General features: G+C 42.9%; 1 protein-coding gene across 4 annotated transcripts in view; it reads left to right on the top strand.

Moving 5' to 3' along the window:
* The window catches only part of TNRC6A (trinucleotide repeat containing adaptor 6A), a 147987-nt gene extending 135634 nt beyond the window's left edge, over nt 1–12353 (top strand). For all 4 annotated transcript variants that reach the window (XM_089682420.1, XM_089682421.1, XM_089682423.1 and 1 more), the window contains one exon: nt 64–12353. In XM_089682420.1, coding sequence (XP_089538546.1) covers nt 64–430 — 367 coding nt within the window. In that variant the 3' untranslated portion in view covers nt 431–12353. The remainder of the gene's footprint in view (nt 1–63) is intronic.
* The last annotated feature ends 11322 nt before the right edge of the window (nt 12354–23675 follow it).

Below are 23675 nucleotides of genomic sequence, written 5' to 3'. Positions count from 1 at the left end.
AGTAGGAAACTGCAGATTAAGTTTGTTTTCATACTAATACTTCTGGTTCTTGTCTCCTAACAGGTGTGTTTTAGGGAACACTACTATCCTTGCCGAGTTTGCCAGTGAAGAGGAGATAAGTCGTTTCTTTGCACAAGGCCAGTCCATGACCCCTTCCCCTGGCTGGCAGTCCCTGGGCTCTGGTCACACCCGTCTAGGATCTTTGGATAGCCCTCATAGCATCTCAAACCGCGGAGATATCAATCACTGGAACAACCCAGGGGCTTCTGGCTCTAGCTCTGGAGACCTCCATGGCACTTCTCTCTGGGGCACCCCAAACTATTCCACAAGCCTGTGGGGCAACCCTGCCGGCGAGGGCAGGGGTCTGAGCAGCCCATCGTCTGTCAGCGCTTTCCTCCCCATCGATCACTTAAATGGAGAGCCCATGTAGCCTAGTCACCCATGACCTCAGATGATTGTTAATAATCGGCCTCCCCCCGCTGGACTCTCGGTGGAAACCTCTGCAGGGTCTCTCTGCAGCCAGCTCTTCTGCACACTTCCCACTTTTTTTTCTTTTTTTTTTTTTTTTGCCCAAAACATATCAGTTTTAAATACTTGAATCATGCAGGCCAATATTATAATGTGAAATAGAAGAAAGAAAAAAAAAAAATCTATATTTACACTTCCACATTAGTGCTAATCATATTAGAACTGCATACAATGAGCTGTTCCTTAGTTTTTGAATTCCAGTTTGTCATGTCCTTTCTCTGGGTTTGTACTTCCAAGCTAGCAACCCCATACCCCCGTCCCTATGTTTGCCTAGGTTGCACTGAAGGTGCGTCAAACACTTATTATTTTACAGCTCAAGTGTAACTGTTTACTCTAGCGTGTACTTCAAAAAAAAAAAAAACAAACTAAAACAACAAAAAAAAGTGATTTAATGCTTGTCATTTCTAAGATGCCTTGATATACCTACCTTATTGTGGTATTACATAGTTTTAACTGGTTTCCATCTCCAGCGCGAAGCGCGGTAATCCATTGCAGAGCAATGGCGCTCACCGACGCTTCCATCGCTGCAAAGGAGTTAAGCGAAACGACAGTTAAAACTTGCATTTTTAAATAAAGAAAAAAAATAGAAGTATTGCACCAGGTTTTCATGACTAAACCTATTAGAATTTAGCTCTACGGTTTTAATAAAAAAAAATTATATATGTCATTAAAAAAAATTTTAAAAAATTTAAAAAGCAAAAAAAAAAAAATAAAAAAATAGTGGCCACAGCTGTGACATACACCCTACATGTGCCAGTAGGGAGCAGCACTTTCAGAGGCTTTGCATTTTGTTTAGAGGGGCCTTACCTGGAACCTCTTGTTTACAATGTATTTTTTTTTTTTTTTTCGTTAGTCATGTCCTTCCCTGTTGGGAGGATCTTGTTTTGTTTTTTTGGGGGTGGGGGAGGGATGGGGGGGGGGATTTTTGTTCCAAATAAATGTTTACTCTTCCATCAGTTAAAATTTTTTTTTTTAAAAAAGCAAAAATTGTGCTGAGGATGCTTTTAACTCTGGGAGTCAAACAGTGTTTAGTCATTTTTTTTCCTTTTGTGTGATGCTTAACTCTTAATCAAAATGGGGGGTAAAAAAAGACTGGCTCTCAGGAATAATATGTATACTACGATAGGTAACCCTTTCCTTCATCCCCAGTAAGAAAAATCACTATATAATGCAACTTTTTTTTTCTTTTTTTTTTTTTAATGGCACTAACTGTGCTAATTCTCAAAGACTCTGCCAAAAAAATCCCCCTTTAAAAGCTTTCTAAAGCCAAGTTTTGTCAGCTTTTTACTTTACATGCTGTGTCTTTTTAGCGAGTAGTCTTGAGATTTGCCGATAATGACCCCGTTGATTTTTTTGTTTGTTTAATTCAGTGGCTCAGTGTCTTCGCTTTTGTGACAGTGTTTTATTCATGTTCTGCAATGTCTGTTGTTTGTTTTTTGTTTTTTTTCCTTAAGCTGATTATTTAGTAACTATGCACATTTATGCACATTGTAACCAAGTACTGGGCTGATTGATTGTGTGTTGTAAAAAGGAAAAAAAAAAAAAAAAAGTTTGTTTAGAAGTGAATGATTGCAAATACTTAATAACAAAGGAACAAGTTACATTATTATTTTTTTGCCATAAATGGTATTCTGCTTGTTTGGTCAAAGAATTCAGAAACTGAACAAGGGTAAAATGTGTAAAATCTGACCTGTAATCCTTCCAATCGCACATTCTTGGGAGGAGCAGGAGTTACCAGCAATTTCTCTCCTGTCTTACTCCCCAAACCTCTTCTACTTTGTGTTTTGTTTGTATTGTATTGTTTTTTGTTTTTTTTTTTCCTACTCCCCATCTCCATGGGGAGTTACAGCAACTACTGCTCCTGGTTTGTCCCCACATTAAAAGCCAGTAAACCCAAAGTACTAGCAAACATTTCATTGAAAGCTGCAGTTAGATTTCCCCCGCAGCACCGCCGCTGGGGAACTCTAGTAGTAGAGACCGTAGTCTTGTAAGAGAAGTTGTACTTGATTGGCCTAGACTTCAATGTGTGTAGCATTGTGTGTACGGTTGTGTTTTGATTGGCCTAGACATCGGTCTGTAGAGCATTGTATGAGAAGTTGTATTTGGTCTAGACTTCAGTCTTAGGAAGATTGTATGAGAAAGTGTTGTATTTGATTGGCTTAAATTTCTGTCTGTAGAGCATTATAAGAAGAGTTGTTGTACTTGATTGACCTAGACTTCAGTTTGTAGACCACTGTATGAGGAGCCCATTTACCTGACTGGCCTAGATCTCAGTCTATGACAGAATGGAACCACAGGCAGTGAAAATTGTAGTAACCCATTACAATGGCGGGAGGTAATCTGCTAACAGCTCTTTTTTTTATGGAACTCATAGCAACCTATGGAGGAAATCCAGGTTTCCATTATACCCTGGCTAGGAGGGTGATGTAGAGCATCGTATCAGACATTAGTATGGGAGATCTTTCATTGGCCTAGACATCAGTCTGCAGAGCTCTGTATGAAAAGCCGTTGAGCTTCATTGGCTTAGTAGAGCAGGGGTGTCCAACCATTTTTTATCTTCCTGGACCACATTGGAAGAAGAGCAATTTTTTCAGGCCACACAGATTACACTAAAAATAAAGCCGGATTCACACAATCCAAATATTGGCTGGTTCAGCAGCAACAGGATGACATTCGGTACATGTGTACAGCTGCCTATCTGACAGAAATTGTCCTCACTGACTTCTGTTGAACAGGCATGCTGGAAAAACCAGCATCTGATCAGCGCTGGCAGGCAGTGGCTACCAGCGCTGATCAGTGTGTTCTGGCGGGGGGGGGGGGGAACACAATAGCACAGTGGCAGAGATGGCTGCACCAACATCGCATGTATTAGTACAGCAATGTTCAGCCTGCTGGGTTGAATTAATAAAATGCGGTGTGTACCCAGTTTAAAGAAAAAGTCAGACAGATCCCAAGTTAACCAAATTTCAATGTTGTGGACAGAGGGCTTGGGGTGGGGGGTGGTTGAAATGGGGAAAGGTGGTGCTCAGTCCACCCCAACACACCCCTGTATCTAGCTATGCGGTATTTATTTTCCTCAAGCTAGCCCGGAGTCCTTTGCATTCACTGCTGCGGTTCTGTTGCAAACAGGGTAACCCCAGCATATCTCTCCAGTGGGCCTGCGCCTGGCTTGTCCTTGCCTGCCACTGTGGATGCTATTGTAAACTCTGTGTCCCCGACATCCCTCCAGTGGGCCTGCGCCTGGCTTGTCATTGCCTGCCACTGTGGATGCTATTGTAAACTCGGTGTCCCCGACATCCCTCCAAACATCAATGGGCCTAGCTTGTCCGTGCCAGGCGCCGCATCTTTCTATACTTGCATGTCAACCCTCCAGACATTCCCCAGGCCACATGCTTAACACTCTTGGGCTGCAGATTGGACACCCCTGCTGTAGAGAAGTTCTTGACTGGCTTTTGCTTTGGTCTGAAGAACGCTGTAAAAATGCAAAAGAGTGAATTTGCTTTGGCTCTGACAGTTGTTTCATGCAGCTGAAGGAATTCCAGTTAAAGAATGGAATCTGGTGTTGCTGATCTCTCCTGAAAGTGCTCATCACCTGACTGCCATGCTGATACAATGGCTTTAATACCTTGAAGCACTGATATGGAACAAGCATGCAGATCACCAACTTTGGCAGTAGTGTGACTTACTAATCTGCATTCTAGTTTCAGAAGGTACTGAAGCCAGTGCAGCAATCCAGGTTTGCTTTGGCACCCAGTAGTTTGTCTCCAGCTAAGGTGTCTTTTTAAATCTGAAGTTCCTTTTTTTTTTTTAGTTGTGTAAAAGAGCTACAAGTAGGACACGGGTTTGTCTGTAAAAAGGTTTTCTTGTATTGCTGTGCTGCATTCAGCCATTTCAGGCTGAGGAAAGGCTGACTGCCAATTTTTTCAAGAGAGCTGCTAACGAGATGTACGTAGGAAAGCAGATGCCCTCAGGTTTATAGTGTTAACCCAAATATATTTTATATGGATAGGATCATAGAGCCTTTACTTACATACTTGTAAATGCCTTGAGTCGCACATTTTCATACCAAGATTTGTAATTTAGACTAGACATGCATGGCTAGATTTCTCTTGCTCAGCTTGAGGTAGAAAAAAAAAAACCAATCAATTTCTCCATCCACACTAAACAGGATGGATGGAGCACTGCCCAGCTTTTATTTTCAAGCAGCTGCGGCACCCTCCGCTACTTGTGTACCTGAACAATGACTATATCTGCTAGGATGCAGTCACTGTTCCTCCCAAACTTTTCCACCTGGCTCCTTCAATTTTTGAATTTGTTGAGTTGGGTGATGCCATCCTGGCCACCTACGGCTTGAATTTCAGTTGGTTCAGTGGTAATTGGATGAAATTTAAGCTGTGCAAGGCCAGCTTAACCCCTTCATGCCGGCACCTCCCAGCCCTTTAAGGGTTCCAGAAGCCGGGGGGCGGGGTTTAGGGTCATGTGACCACCGTGACGCGCTGTCACGACGGTCACATGATGGGGAAAGGTCCCAATCGAAAGAGGAGATCAGGACCTTTCCGTGAGTACCGGACGTGAGCTGGGAGCGCGCTCTTGGCACATATGTCCTTTGTTAATAGAACGCAAATGTGCGGCTGCTCGGCGTCTAGGCCCAGACATCGGGAGGCCACACATTTGAGTGTGCCGGCGTGAAGAGGTTAAGGTCTAGTACACACAATGAGAAACTCAGACGAATAATACCACGTTTGCAGCAAACATCTGATAATCTGATTGTTAGTACACAAGTTTTGAGAGCCGATCATAACAGTTCTTGAGAAATTAGCCAAAGGGCCAAGCACGAAAATGTTTCTTGTATGGTACCAGAACAAATGATTTTTTTATTTAATCAATATAGTATTCATCTGGAAAAAATAATGGATTGACCAAGATCGGGCATACTCCGAAATGAAAGAATACATTACATCACTTCCAAAGTTGTATTCTGTTGTACGATAATGTTCTAGACTTTAGTAACTTCTGAAACTAGAGGCAAAAATCAAGGGATGACCATTCGTCTGATATTCTCATCGTGTGTATGAGACTTAAGGCCTGTGTGAGCTTCACAGATGTTTGTGATGTTTAGTGTTCTCTTTTGCCGTACAGAACTGTGATATTGAAGAGATATCTGTACGCAGTAAATTCCCATCATCTATTTCTTCATATGAGGTGTGATCCTTTCTGTGGGACAGCACAAGCCCAGATGGCTATACACAAGGTAGTCAGTGATCAGAGCCTCCAGTGAGCAATTTTGCACGCACATTTAATGATTTCCATTTTTAGTAAAGACTTGGTAATTTGAAATGAGGGGTTCTTTCTATTCCTCTGTGCTCTATCTGCACAAATGAATAGGAAACAGTTTCATGTCTTGCGTATAGCGGTCTCACGCAATTTTATAGTAAAGTCATATGTGCTTTAAGTATGGAGAGATTATCACATAATCGCAATGAAGACATTTCTTGAAGTAGTGCATGTACAGTGCCTATTAAGTACACTGGTTTACACTCAGTGGATTCAGCCATGATGTCCATAGCAACAACATCGCTGAGAATGCAATACGCCGTCATTGTTGATGTCCCTTCTACCCTACTGATACTAAACTTGAACATGACAACTTTAATCTCCACTGTGTGTCCGTGATGTTTACAGGAATAAAGCTAAAATACAAACTGCCTTATATTTACAAGTTGAAAACGTTCTGATATCGGAGTATATTGTCCCATAGCTTTGATCATTGGATCATTCAGAACATGGAACAGTACTGATATGCAGTAACCCCCCCCAACAACTGATCAGATTTCAATTTACTCTACGTGAAAATGATTACTGGTCGGTAGTTACTGTACTCTGATTATTGCTGTTTATATTTCTGAATACGCCTGTTAGGCATTCTGCCTGTCCGTGCAATCTCTTCTGAATCTCTTGCTTGTTTTTTGGATCACGTATTCTCTTCTATGTAAGTCAGATTGTAGTTTAGATATATTAGAAGTGTCAGTCATTCATCTGTCAGGGATTTGTTCTGATTATTTAAGTCATGTTAAAGGACAGCTGTACGTTAGAAGTGACCTAATGCTGTGGTGGAGGTTGGACCCAGTACTTGATTCTTCCAGTGATGGAAGGTTTTAGTATATTTGAAAATATAAAATGTAAGGCTTCTTGTGTGCCTCCACGCTGTTTACCTATTGCCCCGGCAGCATAGGCTGTGAGAGTTGGAGGATCCAAATTAGCTGTGCCCCCCCCCCCAAAAAAAGCAAAGCCATTTGGTACAGGCAACAATGATCACCAATATTGCCTATGTTCTTCCTGCAGCTCATCCCTCCCCCATTACACACTTGCCATGTCTTGTTCTGCACTGTTTCTGGGTGGAGGAGGCCATTTTGGGTTGTGGCAGGGCTTTGCATCCCTATGTCCGAGCCTCCAGTGAGCAGCACAGTAGTGACATCAACCAAACTTCAATCCTCCGGAGACTAGCAGTGCCTTAGATCTACACTGTAAGGCATACAGCTCTGTAGGCACTCTCGTACCAAGAAGTGCACTGATATTCAGGAGGAACTCCAGGCCAAAGGTAGATTTTCAGGTTACTGCTTAGGCAGTTATTCATGTAAGATGTTCCCTGTAATATACCAAAGCATTTTAAATCCAGGTCCACCAAGTCAAGGAAGTGTTGCTTCCAGATGGATTCCACTGGCATTTGAGATGCTTCTGAGATACATTTCATTGGCCTGCAGTTGACTTCCCATTGATGTTCTATCAACCTGCTGTGCAAGCTGCATTTTCATTTCTAGGGAAGCCTTTCTTTAGCCCATCAACACAGAACAGGCCCGATATTCGACAGATTCAACTGCCATTCAGCATCTTAGAAATGTTATATATGCAACAACAGGCTCTTCACAGCGCTCCTATCCTGAGCTGTGGAGCTAGTAGATGGGACCTTCAGAAATCCCAGAAACCCTTCATCACTGAGAGCGGGCAGTGCCTGTCTTCCTTCACCACCTCCTCTGCAGCTCTACAGATGCTCTTTAGAAACTGTTAAATTGTAGTTCTGCGTTTGTAAATATTGTTTGACAAATGAGGCATGGTATGGAAGAACCGTGAGACGGATTTTTGTAAATGTATTCGCTAGTTCTGTTATGCCTGTGCATTCTGTTGAAATGTCTATTTTATGGGCCAACCCTTCAGAGTGTTGTACCAGCCAGGCTACCTGTCTGCCAATGTGTTTGGCAAATTTTAATACCTGTAACTTCGCTTCTATGCAAACAGTTAATTGTTATAGGGAACTTGTAACCTGTTTTCAATGAGAACATGTTTAGTTATGTGAAGTTTACTTGAAAGTCATATTTAATATGACTTTCAGATTTTTACTTGTTTTGTGTTTCAATTCTTCATGATTGTATTTGATATATTGAATTCTAGTTTCTTCCTAGTGTCCTCAGAGTAATGTAAGAGGATCCTTACTATATAATGTGAGACAAAACCAAGTGCAGGATAAGCCACCTAGAGATTGTATTGTTAAATGAGTTGTCTGAGCTGAGCCATAGATGTGAGAGAGCCAAAACCATCACAATCTGCTAAGCAGGAAGTTCAGCTTACATATGGAACAGTCCATTAGTTCCCCCACCAATTAGATGCATCATTCCAACATATATACACATTGATTATAATAATTATGCACAGATGATTCTATTTATATGTATGTCCAGCAAAAACTTTTTTGTTTTAAAGTGTTACTAAACCCAGGACCCTGCATTCACTATATCTGGTCTCCCCGGGCCCTGCATTCACTTTATCTGGTCTCCCCGGGCCCTGCATTCACTATATCCGGTCTCCCCGGACCCTGCATTCACTATATCCGGTCTCCCCGGACCCTGCATTCACTATATCCGGTCTCCCCGGACCCTGCATTCACTATATCCGGTCTCCCCAGACCCTGAATTCACTGTATCTGGTCGGTCTCTCCAGACCCTGAATTCACTGTATCTGGTCGGTCTCTCCAGACCCTGAATTCACTGTATCTGGTCGGTCTCCCCAGACCCCGAATTCACTATATCTGGTCGGTCTCCCCAGACCCCGAATTCACTGTATCTGGTCGGTCTCTCCAGACCCCGAATTCACAATATCTGGTCTCTCACAGTACACGCAACTGGAAATGCAATTATTTTAGTAACTATAAACTGCTGAGTGGCCCCGTGCTGATTACATGCACCTCCCAAGAAAAAAAAAAAACCTCTCTAGCAATACACGCTTAACTGAGCATGTGCAGAATGGCTACAGTTCAGTCTGTGTTATCAGGAGATAGGATATGGACATTTGAACAAGAGGAGGAGTAGAGAAGTCAGGATCAAATGGCCTTTTTACACAATGCAGAGGATTAACCCCTTAGGTTCCATAGTTAGTATAACAAGCATGCTTTACAGACTGATTTTACTGTTGTGGGATTAGTAACGCTTTAGGAGGGAGGAAGTTTTATTTTTTTACAGGCGTTTATATAGTGAACAATGTACATAGAGCTTGACATATAGTTAATTTACATCACTACCTTCAAGGATCTTACAATCTATGGCCTATATCACATAATTCTACATGTTCATTCATTTACTAGGGCTAGTTTGGACAGCAGCCAATTATCCAACTGGATTGTCTTTGGAGCGCTGGAGGAACATTTGGCTGGACCCCAATGCTGCAAGGTCAATGTGATCACCACTAAGCCCTAAGCCACTGTGCTGCCCCTGTAAGGTTTTTACTGCTGTCTGGGACTCAGAGCTTTCCCTTTCCTATCATGATTGACAACCTTTTTTTTTTTTTTTTCCCCCTTACCATTTTTAGTAGAGATGGGGCAGACCTGGAAACTTTATCAGACATTTATTGCTTGGTGTGCAGGAAGGAAAGCGCCTGGTCATTTGTGTACAGTTCAGGGAAAGACTTCAGTCTTTAAAAGAGAAGTATGGGCTCTAGAAAAAAAAATACTCTCCTATGTGGGTGGATGCAGCATTGATCTGATGCTGCATTTGTCCCTCATTAGCTCTGCACAGAGAACACCACTGATCACTCAGTTCTCCCCCTCCACCCTGATCAGGGAGCCATAACTGTCAGACATCGGCTCTCTGCTCTGCCCCTCCAGCGCTTACTGTGCTGTGGATGGGAGCTTCTGGTTCAGGCATGTTGAGAGACTGAGCAGGCTGCTAGTCCAGGCTTCTGGGCAGATCCTGACTCTTTTCAGAGCCTGCACCAGCTTTGCGGCATCCGCCAACAGTGGGCTTTAGCCCATTTTCCGCTGAAACTGGGTCACGAGTGCAGAACCGCACTTCCATAGAATACAGTCCAAGCTTTGGCTATACTTCTCTTTTCATAAAAAGCCTGCAGCAGTCACGTATTGCTGTCTGTGTCCCTTGTGCTGATTTTCCCACACTCCTTGCCTGGTAAAATGTCTCAGAGAAAGTAAGGAAAATCTCTAACCTACCCGTAGATAGCAGTTCTAGTCCACAAGGGTTCTAATTCTTTCCCATTCAAAAACGAATGGAAGAAAGCTTTGGCTGGACATACACGTCAAATAAATTCGACCATACACTGTCTCGCTACTGTTTACCAAAATGACTTGTGATGGAGCGCACTGAATGCTTTACCTGCCTGTTACGTGCATAGCAGAACAATATGGATAATCGTGTTTACAAACCTCATCTCACCGCCCTGCCTTACAGTTTTACATTTGTCCAGAATCCTGAGAAAAGCAGGAAGATTCTTTTCAGTTTTATACCACTTGCTTTTTGTGTAGTCTGAGTCGTCGCGGCCTAGGACACTGTTCAGGAATACCAGGCCTACTTGTGTGCCAGAAACTGGCGATATCACTGGCCACCCGCGGTATTCTCTGGATCCTAAAGAGGGGACGAGGCCGGGTGTCAGTTTAGTTGACGAAAAGGGACACTTTAAATGCAGCCACTGTCTGTGGGGACAACCGGAGCACAATTAACCGTGGGTTCTTACAATTTATATTTGGGGCAGCCAAGCCAGTATATATATATATGTATTATTTTTTTTTTTTCTTTGTATATATTATAGCAAATGATTCTAACAAAAGGTGCATTAATGTTTCTAGCAGTCCCAAGCTTCTTCCCAAAAACTGGTGGAGCCCCAATGTAGATTGGAGGAGCCCGCGTTTCTAGTTACACACATTGCCATTGACTCATTGCCTTGATTCTGATTTGGTGTCGAACGACGCAAATCAACTTGTGGCTTTTAACTGTTTACAAATAGAAATGATTGTACATTTTACAATTTTTTTCTTTTTTTGTTTTTTGATTGATGAAGTTTGAGATTAATGAATCATGTGGGTTTTTTTTTTCGCTGCTTAGCCTTTAAATAGTTGGATTGTTTAAATTTTTTTTTCTCCTTGTTGACTTATTTGAGAGCTGTTTTTTAATCTTGTTTTCTTTTTAATGCAGTCTGAAAAAATATAAACCTTTTAGATATGATTGGACTGTATTTAGTGGTGTGAAATGTGTTGAATAATCAGAAGAGAAGTGTAATATTGTATGAGACAAAGAAAAAAAAAAAACACTTCAGCGTTGGTTCCTGGTATAGAAACAATATAGCCTTAGCTTATCTGGGAAAATATTAAAGAGAACCTGTCAGTTGCACACAGCACGGCAAGCCTTTTTGTTCATGTATATCTCTGCCTCAGCAATGTCTAGGTTCCAGCGAGCTCAAAGGCTAAATGTCTACTTGGTCCATAGAGGGGCTCTAGAGAATTCAGTCATTCATTCGATTAGCCGAGTGGACAAATTGCCCGCAAAGCTAGTCGTATCACCTACCTGCCCCGGCAATGCCATTACATCCAAGCAGGTTATAAGGCCAGCTCCAGAGAACCAATGAGGGAGAATAGTCAAGGGGACAAAATGGCCGCCTTGTGCTATGTGCAACTCGCAGCATAGAGGAGTCTGCCAGAACATTTTTCTAACTGTACTATCCTGCACTAAAACTTGTAACTTGAAAAATATATACAGGACACAGCCGCTTGGATTTTACATTTGATATTAACACTTGAGTACTCTTACGGCCTTTTATACCTCAGTTAAAGATCAACCCAGCAGTGACTAAAATAGCATTTTCTTCTTTTTTTTTTTTTTTTTTTTCCTTTTTTTTAATTTTCTTTTTTTTTATTTTTTTATTTTTTTTAAATTTAGCACATGATGTCCTGCTTTTTCCCTGGTGCTCTTACTAGCACAAATGGTGTTTTTGTATTGTTGTAGCTAGGCAAATTGGTCTAACGATCTGCCAATTGGGTGCGCTGTGATCCTTGTAAAGGTAGTCATTTCAAAGTCAGCCTTCTGTATTTCAATAAAGAAAAACACTTTATCTGTAACTTATTACAATACAGTACTGTAGTGAACGCTGGCCCCTGACCTATTACTGAATGAGGGAGGAGCTTCTGCTTGGTATTAGTATACTGTGCATCGCAGGGCCTTCCCCCAGCGATAAAAAGACTAACTGTGTGAGCAGGAGACCTATAATAAGTTGTGTGTATAAGGTCTCTCTCATGCTTTTTGTGGGGCTTAATTAAAAAAAATAAGTAACAAAATAAAAAAAAAATTAACAAAAAAAAAAAAAACCAAAGCTAGCTTTGTGACACTTCCCAGGTGAAGGTATAAAGTATCTCAATGTTTAGCTGCCCTCCAAACACTTGAATGGAGCGTTTCTTTTTACAGCATCTTATTGTATTGTTCAAATGCTTGAATGCTTCCTGTTTTTATTTTTTGTTTTATGAAGCTTGTTATGTAATAAAGTATGGTTGCTCTTAACTGCTGTTGCCGTGTCTTTTTTTGTGTTGGTGCTTTTTTCATTTTTATTGAAATTTTCAAAAAAGTAAAATTACAGACAGCAAATCACAGTGGTGTCAAAAGTAAGACGGTAGGAGAAAAAGGGAAATGGGCCAATAGGCCAACTATCACCAAGGCAAACAGGCGGTGTAACAACTACTGCAATGAAACCGCCACAACTAGGACGTGAATGCCCAAAAAAAGTGCTCAACTACGCAGGATCTGAGAACTTAATGCATGATCGGAGGTACCCAAAACCCCGGGGTGGAAGAGGATGGTTCAAGTTCTACGTACAATCCAGCATAAAAGAGGCTATGGAGGCCCAAAACCAAAAAATAATTGGTAGGAAGGAGAAAAGAAGAGAGGATGAAGGGGGGAGGGGCGTGTCCCTGCAGGATACAGTCATAGGTCTGTGGTGATTAGTATCACGTTGAGAGCAAGGAAATGGTCCAAGTTCAAATTGTTGTTATAGGCCTCCATTGGTTCCCAAACCTTGTGTTGGTGGTTTTTCATCCTGTCTCTGAGACATATAAGGTGTTACATTAAAATCCCGCCCAGCACGCACACTCTGCTCCTCACAAGACCTCCTTCTCTCTAGTTCCCTGGTCTCCTCCCATGCCTGCCTCCAGGACTTCTCCAGGGTGTCGCCTATCCTCTGGAACTCCCTGCCCCAACCCATCAGATTATCACCTACTCTCCTCTGCTTTAGGCGCACCCTGAAAACCCATCTCTTCAGGGAAGCCTACCTCACCCCCTGCTAACTGCCAACCTCCTCCACTCTTCCTACCACTCCATCCCCCACAGCTATCTCCTCCTGTACCACTATCCCCTCCCTCCTAGATTGTAAGCTCCAAAGAGCAGGGCCCTCAATCCCCTCATGTATTGTATTGTTATTGTTCTGTCCCCCATTGTAATGTACAGCGCTGAGCGAACCATTGGCGCTTTATAAATACTGTATAATAATAATTCAGAGGGGCAGATTGGTGCCAAAAAGCCAGCGCAAAAGGAACAAGGGAGGATCCGAGAAGACAGGATCAAACAGCCGTTTTACCCATTGCGGATGATTACCCTCTTAGATTCCACAGTGAGTATAACAAGCATGCTTTACTGCATATACAGACTGATTTTACTGTTGTGGGTTTAGTGACACTTTAATGTCAATGACTGCAATAATAACCCCCAGCATTGGTGTCCATTGTTGTTAACCTCCCCTTCTTGCACTGGTGCTCAGGAGCAGTACTATTAAACGTCCCTGCTTTGTACTCATTGTATGGTCAGGTGAGGATTGCTCAACCCAAATATAAGTTTTCAGTTTTGTGTGTTAAAATACAGAGTGTTCTAGCACCCAGCACTCCACCGCTGCTCTGCAAAGTGCACAGCTGCCCAACAAGTAGCAGATTGAGCAGAGAAATCCAGCATGTTGGGTACCATTGTTCTACAACATCGTATTTTTCTTTCAGTAGATGTTTTTGTGGAGGATGGTGACAGTTAAAAACTGGCTGCTGTGGATAATAATACAGTTGGTGTGGCTCAATTTCACATACAGTTGCAAGAAAAAGTATGTGAACCCCTTGGGATTACGTGGAGTTTTGCATTAATTGGGCATAAAATGTGCTTTGAACGTCATCTAAGTCACAACAATAGAAGAACACAGTCTGCTGAACATAATACTACACAAACATTAGATGTTGCCATGGTTTAATTGCACATAACATGTAAACATTCACAGTGCAGGGAGGAAAAAGTATGTGAGGCCCTAGCTTAATGACTTCTCCCAGAGCTAATTGGAGCCAGGAGTGAGCCAACCTTGACTCCAATCAGTGTGATGATATTGGATGTGTTGCTGACAGCTGTCCTGCCCTTAAAAAACACACACCTGTTTTGGGTTTACTGGTTTCAAGAAGCACTGTCTGATGTGAACCATGCCTCGCAGAAAAGAGCTCTCAGAAGACCTACGATCAAGAATTGTTGACTTGCATGAAGCTGGAAAGGGTTACAAAAGTATCTCCAAAAGCCTTGATGTTCATGTGTCCACGGTAAGACAGACTGTCTACAAATGGGGAAAGCTTAGCACTGTTGCTACTCTCCCTAGGCGTGGTTGTCCTGTAAAAATTACTGCAAAAGCACAGCGCAGAATGCTGCATGAGGTAAAGAAGAATCCCAGAGTGTCAGCTAAAGACCTACAGAAATCTCTGGCACATGCTAACATTTTTGTTGACACATCTACAATAAGGAAAACATGAAACAAGAATGGAGTACATGGGAGGACACCACGGAGGAAGCCATTGCTGTCCAAAAAGAATATTGCAGCACGTTTGAAGTTTGCAAAAGAGCACCTGGATGTTCCACAGCACTACTGGCAAAATATACTGTGGACAGATGAAACCAAGATTGAGTTGTTTGGGAAGAACACACAACACTATGTGTGGAGAAAAAAAGGCACAGCACACCAATATCAAAACCTCATCCCCACTGTAAAACATGGCGGAGGGAGCATCATGGTTTGGGGCTGCTTTGCTGCCTCAGGGCCTGAACGGATTGTTGTCATTGATGGGAAAATGAATTCCAGAGTTTATCAAGACATTTTGCAGGAAACCGTACGACCATCTGTCCGCCAACTGAAGCTCCGCAGAGGATGGGTGATGCAACAGGACAATGACCCAAAGCATACAAGTAATTCAACAAAACAATGGCTGCAACAGCACAGAATACGCCTTCTGGAGTGGCCCAGTCAGAGTCCTGACCTCAACCCGATTGAAATGCTGTGGCATGACCTTAAGAGAGCGATTCACACCAGACATCCCAATAATATTGCTACACTGAAACAGTTTTGTGAAGAGGAGTGGTCCAAAATTACTCCAGATCGTTGTGCAGGTCTGATCTGCAACTACAGGAAACGTTTGGTTGAGGTTATTGCTGCCAAAGGAGGGTCAACCAGTTATTAAGTCCAAAGTTTCACATACTTTTTCCTCCCTGCACTGTGAATGTTTACATGTTATGTGCAATTAAACCATGGCAACATCTAATGTTTGTGTAGTATTATGTTCAGCAGACTGTGTTCTATTGTTGTGACTTAGATGACGTTCAGAGCACATTTTATGCCCAATTCATGCAAAACTCCACGTAATCCCAAGGGGTTCACATACTTTTTCTTGCAACTGTAGCTGTGTGTCGCTAATTTTGGATGATACTCCTTGATGCACCTAGAACACTTTTTTTTTCAATGAATGACTTTTTTGTTCCCACCCCATGTAATGTACATAATACTTTTTACAAATGGCTGCCAAGTTCAGCTTTTTACTACTCCTGCAACTTTGGGAAGTGGAAGATAACTGCACAGGAGGGCAAAACAAAAAGGGGTCTGGATCTCCAAGGTCCGTTTTCTCAATTACCTGATTCACATTTACTTAGTAATTCTAGCTGTACGAGTTGTAAGTCAATAATCCGATCCTTTCAATTCTTATTGTATTTCTATTTCTAACTCTTATAACAAAGTGTTTCACATCTTGCGATACCCAAGACTGGATCCCATATTCTAGATGTAGCTTTGTAAGTAATTTCTGCAGAGGCAGTGCTTTATTGGCTGCTCATCTGACTGTTAACCAGAATTCCCAATCTGTTTTGCCTACATTTATTCTATGTAATGCTGTTCCTCCAGCACTGGACTATAGTAATAATCTACCCCAAACTGGCTCCTCCATGTCTTTATGGACCTTGCTTTGTGCACTGGTGTGCAGTCATGTTGGAACAGGAAGGGGACATCCCCAAACTCATCCCACAAAGTTGGAAGCATGAAATTGTCCAAAATGTCTTGGTTTGCTGACGCCTTAAGAGTTCCTTTCACTGGAACTAGGGGGCCAATCCCAACCCCTGAAAAACAACCCCACACCATAATCCCCCCTCCACCAAACTTTACGCTTGGCACAATGCAGTCAGGCAAGTACCGTTCTCCTGGCAATCGCAAAACTCGGATATGTCCATTGGATTGCCAGACAGAGACGTGTGATTTGTCACTCCAGAGAACACGTCTCCACTGCTCTAGAGTCCAGTGGTGGCGTGCTTTACACCACTGCATCTGATGCTTTGCATTGCACTTGGTGATGTAAGGCTTGGATGCAGCTGCTCGGCCATGGAAACCCATTACATGAAGCTCTCTACACACTCTTGTTGTGCTAATCTGAAGGACACATGAAGTTTGGAGATCTTTCGCTATTGACTCTGCAGACAGTTGGTGACTTCTGCGCATTGTGTGCTTCAGCATGCGCTGACCCCGTTCTGTCACTTCATGGCTGAGTTGTTGTTCCCAGTTGCTTCCACTTTGTTATAATCCCACTAACAGTTGACCGTGGAATATTTAGTAGCCAGGAAATGTCACGGATGGACTTATTGCACAGGTGGCAACCTATCACGGGACCACGCTTGGAGTCACTGAGCTCCTGAGAGCGACCCATTCTTTCACAAATGTTTGTAGAAGCAGTCTGCATGCCTAGGGGCTTGATTTTATACACCTGTGGCCATGGAGGTGATTGGAATATCTGAAGTTTTGGAAAAGCAGTGCCAATGTCATGTCCTGTGCAAAAAAAGGACAGTACAGATCTGTGTTCTGCAATGGACCCAAAAATTTGATTTTTAGAGCAAGTACAAAAAAAATCCAATTTTTTTTTTTTCTCGTCCATGGATCTCAGGTGTTCAGATACAGTTGGAATGTTCAAAAGCAGTCCAACAGAGGGGTTGTAAACACAGCAACAACCACTCATACAAGCCACAAAAATAGCACTTGTATGAGGGAGCCAGATGAAAAAATGCTGCATGTCAAATACTTGACTTTTCAGTTTTTAGGTTGGTGACAGTGTCTCTTAAAGGATCCAAACATCCCTTCTCTGAACCAGTGCAATGCACAGCAGAGCCCAATTAAAACAGGTCTCCATGTCTCCCTTCCATCATAAATACAAAACATATTGAGAAAGTTATACCTTACATTTTATGGGAATTTTAAGGCAACCTCGGAGTATATACAAAGAAACCAATTATTTCAAAGATCAACATTTTATTTGAACAAATTTCTTTTATCTAACAAATTAATACACATCGGGTAAGCAATACATATTAGCCAATATAAAATACAACAATTCTTGACAAGTCCTTCACAAAATTGTGGTCATTACAATATGTATCCAGTGGTGTCCCCCAAAGCTGATTTCCATCTTGCAACCTCAGTTCACTTGTTAGAGTAGTCTCTTTTCCCTGAGGAAGAATCTATACGAATGTATTCAAAACGCGTTGGATCCCAGGCTGAATTTATCTGCAGTCAAACTTTGAGGTTGCAAGATGGAAATCAGCTTTGTGGGAAACCACTGGATACATATTGTAATAATCACAATTTTGTGAAGTGAATGACTTGTCAAAAATTGTTATATTTTATATTGGCTAAAATGTATCGCTTACCCGATGTGTATTAATTTGTTAGATAAAAGAAATTTGTTCAAATAAAATGTTGATCTTTGAAATAATTGGATTCTTTGTATATATACTCCAAGGTTGCCTTAAAATCCCATAAAATGTAAGGTATAACTTTCTCTATATGGAAATCGGGATGATGGCAACCACACCCTAAGCTACACTGAATGACTTTTTATTTAAATAGGAAACATATTATTCCTCATCATTTTGGGATAGTGGTAGGAGCCTTGCAAATAATGTTTTTATGCCCCTGGGTGAACTGTATGCTCAGGGCAACTGGTTTATGGCAGAGATGCAGATAGAGCTGTTTATGCCATACTACTGTACATACACCAGTGTCAGAAGGCTCTACAGTACATTTTAGACCATCTTTCCTGAGCAAATTGTTTAAAGCGGAGTTCCACCCAAAAGTGGAAGCTCTGCTTGTTTGCTGCCTCCCCCCCCCTTTTCAACTTCCACATTTGGCACCTTTTGGGGGGGGGAGCGGATACCTGGTTTTGACAGGTACCCACTCCCACTTTTGGCTCAGTTTGCCAAGGGGAAGTGAGTCGGAAGTTCGGCCCCCCTCTTTCCTTCCAGTCTCCTGGGAACCTTCACAGATCCCAGAAGACTGCCGGACCAATCAGAATGCACAGTGCGACTCATGCATGCACAGTGGGCACCCGGATGTGAAGCTGCAAGCGGTCAGCCTGGTGCCCACAGTTGAGATGCCAGGGCCGGGCGAAGAAGAGGCAGAGAAGGGACGGCGCGGGGGAGAACATTGCTGGATCCTGGGACAGGTGAGGGTGTGTTTAATAAAAGTCAGCAGCTACAGTTTTTGTAGCTGCTGACTTTTAATAAACACAAAAACGTCTGGAACTGCTGTAATCGATTAAAGTCACAAATAAAGTTTCATGGATGCTTATATTTAGTAATTGGTGGATTTGTTTCTGTAGCTGGCAGTCCGACTGGTACAGCCAATAGGATGTGTTTACTTCCATTTCTGTATTAAAAAAAAAAACACATTTAAAGGGTTAATAAACCCACAACTGTAAAATCAGTCTGTATATGCAGTAAAGCATGCTTGTCGCTCATTGTGGAACCTAAGGGGTTAATCATCTGCATTGTGTAAAAAGGATATTTGATCCTGTCTTCCCTGATTTCCCCTTTTTCCATGGCCCCCAATCCATCTGCTGAAAGTAAAGAGCACTAGGAAGCACTGTGCACATGCTCAGTTTGTGAGTATTGCTAGAGGGGTTTTTTTTTTTTTTGGGGGGGGGGGGGGGGGGTACATGTGATCGGCACAGGGCCAATTAGCACTCTCCAGACAGAGGGTTGGGGGTTATGCAGCCTCATTGGACAGTTGGATTTAAAACTCCTCCTACAAGATTTAACCAGTGCTCATCCAGACACATAGAAGTAACAAGACTGCTCTAACTGCTGATGAGAATGCAGAGTCTGGGGAGACCAGATATAGTGAATGCAGGGTCTGGGGAGACTGGATATAGCGAATGCAGGGTCCGGGGAGACTGGATATAGTGAATGCAGGGTCCTGGGAGACCGGATATAGCGAAGGCGGGGTCCGGGGAGACCGGATATAGCGAATGCGGGGTCCTGGGAGACCGGATATAGCGAAGGCGGGGTCCGGGGAGACCGGATATAGCGAAGGCGGGGTTCGGGGAGACCGGATCTAGGGAATGCAGGGTCTTGGATTTAGCAACACATTAAAGTGTTATGTCTTTGGATGTTGTATTTGAATGGCTTCAGATCATATTACAGCATTTCATTGACTTCAAGTTCAGGGCTTGGGCTTTTCTGTTTTTAAATTCAGTGTTCTGAATCACTGTCGTGCTTCATGACCCAACTTCCTTTGAGTTTTGGATCAGAAGCCCCAACATTCTCCTCTAAAATATACTCCTACAACAATCTGTACCTTTTAATAAGTGTACGTTGTGAAGGCCCTGAGGCAGCAACCTCTGACATGCAGTGTAAAATGCCTGTGTACTGTATATGTATGTATATCATGTATATTGGTCTTTCTCAACCAGGGTTCCTCTGAAGGTTTCTGGGACTTCTTTCAATAATTTTTGCTTCTTAGATAAGTACCATTGTTACCAGTGATCTTTATAGCTACCTGGAGATTCTTCCCAGTCACAGTCATGCTATTGTACAGTATATATTGAGTTGAATGGCAGATTGCATTTTGAAATGCCATTTGTGCAGAAGACCAGATAGTTCCTAAGCATTTGCAAACCATTCTTAGAGCAAGACACTTCATCCATTGAACACCATAGGCTTTCAGATACACTGGTCATCAAGCAATCGGCTACCTGATGAGCAGCCATGTTCATCATCCGTGAAGTCAGCAAAGCTTCCATTTCTTTCTTGGAAAAATTTCCTTTGGTACCAGCTTTGGAGACCACCACACTGTCAATTGCCAAGCAAATTGCACAGAAAATTCATATTGAGTCTGATTGATCTGCTGTGTTTATCAGTAGAGTCACAGGTCTGGGAACGTTTGTGGACAGCTGACCATCACACTTATATCAGCTTGCCTCATTCCAAAAGGCGTTAATTTGGGGTTCCTCTCTGCTTAGGGGCTATAACAGCGTTTACTCATCTGGAAGACTTTCCACAAGATATTGGAGTGTTTCTGTGGAAATTTGTGTGCATTCAGCATAAAGTGCATTTTTGTGGTCCGGTACTGATGTTGGATGAGAAGATCTGCCTCAAAATTGGTGTTCAAATTAATCCTAAAGCAGGCCATACGTGGGTCGAATTCCGAATGATTTTTCGATCAAAAACATTGTTCGTTCTGTAATCTGATGGCGCCATCAATGATTTCAAAACTGGGTAATTTTGCATAAATTTTCCAGCATGCCTGATAAACGAAATGGGGAGGAACCACGAAAATCGGCCGGCACCATTGCCCCACTAACAGAACGAAAATCGGCCGATTATTCTCAGTTCCGATTTTCGAACTAAAAATCTTTTGAAAATCGACCCATGTATGGCCGGCCTTAAGGTGTTAGGGCTGAGGTTGGGGATCTGTTGGGGATCTGTGCAGGCCACTACACTTCCTTACACCAAACTCATTAAGCCATGTCTATCTTTGTGAATGGTCAGTTCTATGACTAGAGCAAATGGCTAATGAATCCTAGCTGCCATTTTCTGCAGGCCTAGTCTTAATGGAAATAAATTGGTAGCTTCTTTACTGTTCAACTTTTTTTTTTTTTTTTGTTCTTTCTCTTGTTTAACATCATTATTATTATGTTTTTTCTCTTTTTTGCACATAAATCCCAATTGCTAGGCTTTGTTGGCATGAATAGCACATATCGAATTGTTGAATTTAGTCTGTATGCTTTTAATGTACTTTACCCTGCAGCTGTCATCTGTAATTACTGAAAACTGCAAGAATTGTCAAACATTTGTATTCTGTAGCATTAAAGTTAAAAAAAACAAACCTTCCAGCCTTACAGCCAATGAAGCTGCCATCTTAACTTCTGTTTGATCTGCTGTTGTCATGGTGCTGCACACGCGCGATCAGTTATGACACCAGCCATTTGATGGCTTGACAGTTTGTTGAGAGCTCAAGCACTGTGACAGCATGCCTTGAATATAACTTTTTTGAGAACCAGTTTAAATCGATGCGTTTAGTTCCACTTTGATTACCTTAAATGGAAACATCTGATCTCAACCATTTGGATGGGTGTCCACATACTTTAGAGCAGGGGTGTCAAGCTGGCGGCCCTCCAGCTGTTGCGAAACTACAAGTCCCATCATGCCTCTGCCTTTGGGAGCCATGCTTGTAACTGTCAATCTTGCAATGCTTTATGGGACTTCGACACCTGTGCTTTAGAGCAGGGCTTAAAATTTCCACTCGCCTGCTCGCATTTTGCAAGTGGAAATAACATGGGGACGAGTGTTATTGTTGGCAACTCCTTGCCCATTACTGACCGCTCTTGCACCTTCTATCACTCCCTTTTATTTTACCTATCAACTGTACTGTAAGAGGTTCTCCCGCATCCCCCAGTTCTTGTGTCCTGTGGCTCATCTAGCTGTCTGTATCCGATGGCCACTCCGGTGTCAGATGTTGCTATGGTGATGTCAGGTGCATGTGCACCCTTTCACACAACCTCCTTTCTGCTCCCGGGATAGGAAGACAAACTTACCAGGATCCCAGAGAACGGGAATGGACTGGAGGTGCAGGCAGCCAGGGACTGCTCACATCACAGAGATTCGCTGGAAGGAGCAGAGTACCTCCTGTCCTAACCAAGAGCAAGATCAGACCCTCCCCACTGCTGGCTATCATGCACATGCTTCTGGCATGGAAGGTATCGTACGGAGCATCACACACACCTTATCAAGCACAGCAGATGGGTACTGGGACAAGGGGGCACAGGAGGAACTGCAGACAGGGACAGGCTAGGGGTCTCTCACCCCCTCCCCCCCAATGACTCCCCTCCCTCTCTTTCTCTGTGTCTCCACCACCATGCAATAGTTCTACTTCATTCCTCTTCGACTGAAGTGTGCAGTATGTATGATGGTGGAGATGCTGAGATTCCCTGGATTCTCAGTTAAGGCTGGAAGTGTGCACACTTCAGTGCAGGAGGAATGAATAGGAGGAATGAAGTGGGTCTATTGTATGGTGGTAGAGACTCCAAGGTTCCCTGGATTTTAATTGGGAGTATTAGTGCCTTAACTTTGGTTTCAGTGGAAAGAATAACACATCAGCGTTTGTATCAGTGGGAGGAATTATACCGTCATTGGTATCAGTAAATGGAACAATACCCCATGCTTGGTGTCAGTGGAAGGAATAGTACCCCATGCTTGGTGTCAGTGGAAGGAATAGTACCCCATGCTTGGTGCCAGTGGGAGGAATAGTACCCCATGCTTGGTGCCAGTGGGAGGAATAGTGCCTCATCATTGGTATCAGTGGAATAGTGCCCCATCATTGGTATCAGTGGGAGGAATAGTGCCCTACCATTGGTATCAGCGGGAGGAATAGTGCCCCATCATTGGTATCAGCGGGAGGAATAGTGCCCCATCATTGGTATCAGTGGGAGGAATAACGCCCCAGCTTTGGTATCACTAGTGCCTCAGCATTGGCGTCCCTAATGATGTAAAATTAAAGCTATGTTATAATTGCTCTTTTTTATATTTTGTACTCTATATTCTAAAGAAAAAGTTAATTTCATAAGCTTTAAGGGGGTGTGGTTGGGGGATGGGCCAGGGGTGTGGTTGGAGGCAGACCTGGGCAAGGTTGGGTGGGGCAACTGGTGGAGAGTAAGGTTTGTGCCTGGCTAGTAGGTTTAGACTCGAAATTTGAAGCCCTCCTTTAGAGTATACAAGGACGGCCTATGCTGATATAGAAAATGCTATCTGCATGGCTTTTCTGCTCATCTGGTAAGGAAAACTGTCAGGCAGGCAGCTAGCAACCTCCAGTGGTCAACAAGGGCGGCCCCCGAATTTCCTTCATGGCAGGTTTCCATTGCATATCTCCAGGGGCGGACTGACAACTCATGGGGCAATAGGGGATCATGGGGCCCCTATGTCCTTGCCCAAACTCAAAAAAGCCTATGAAAAAGGTACCAGGGGCATCTCATGGGGCCCACTACTGACCCCGGGCCCTCGGGCAGTGCCCGAGTTTCCAAATGGTCAGTCCGCCCCTGCATATCTCTAACTCTTGGAGGCTCAGAGAATAGGATAGCAGATGTTTAATAAGTTACTGATCGATGCACAGAAACCCGTTGGCAATGGCTTTTGTTGTAAATTTTCCAGAATGAATAAACCCAGCCTGTCTTACAACATTTTCCAGGAGCTGTGAGGCTGGCCTCTACACAAGTACAAAGCAAAGCTTCAGTA

This window comes from Staurois parvus, unplaced genomic scaffold, assembly GCF_062004578.1.
Source record: "Staurois parvus isolate SC_StPar_1 unplaced genomic scaffold, SC_StPar_1.0 ptg000289l, whole genome shotgun sequence".
Taxonomy (NCBI): Eukaryota; Metazoa; Chordata; class Amphibia; order Anura; family Ranidae; genus Staurois; species Staurois parvus.
Note: the sequence above shows the minus strand (reverse complement) of the source record. Positions and strands in the feature narration are given on the sequence as shown.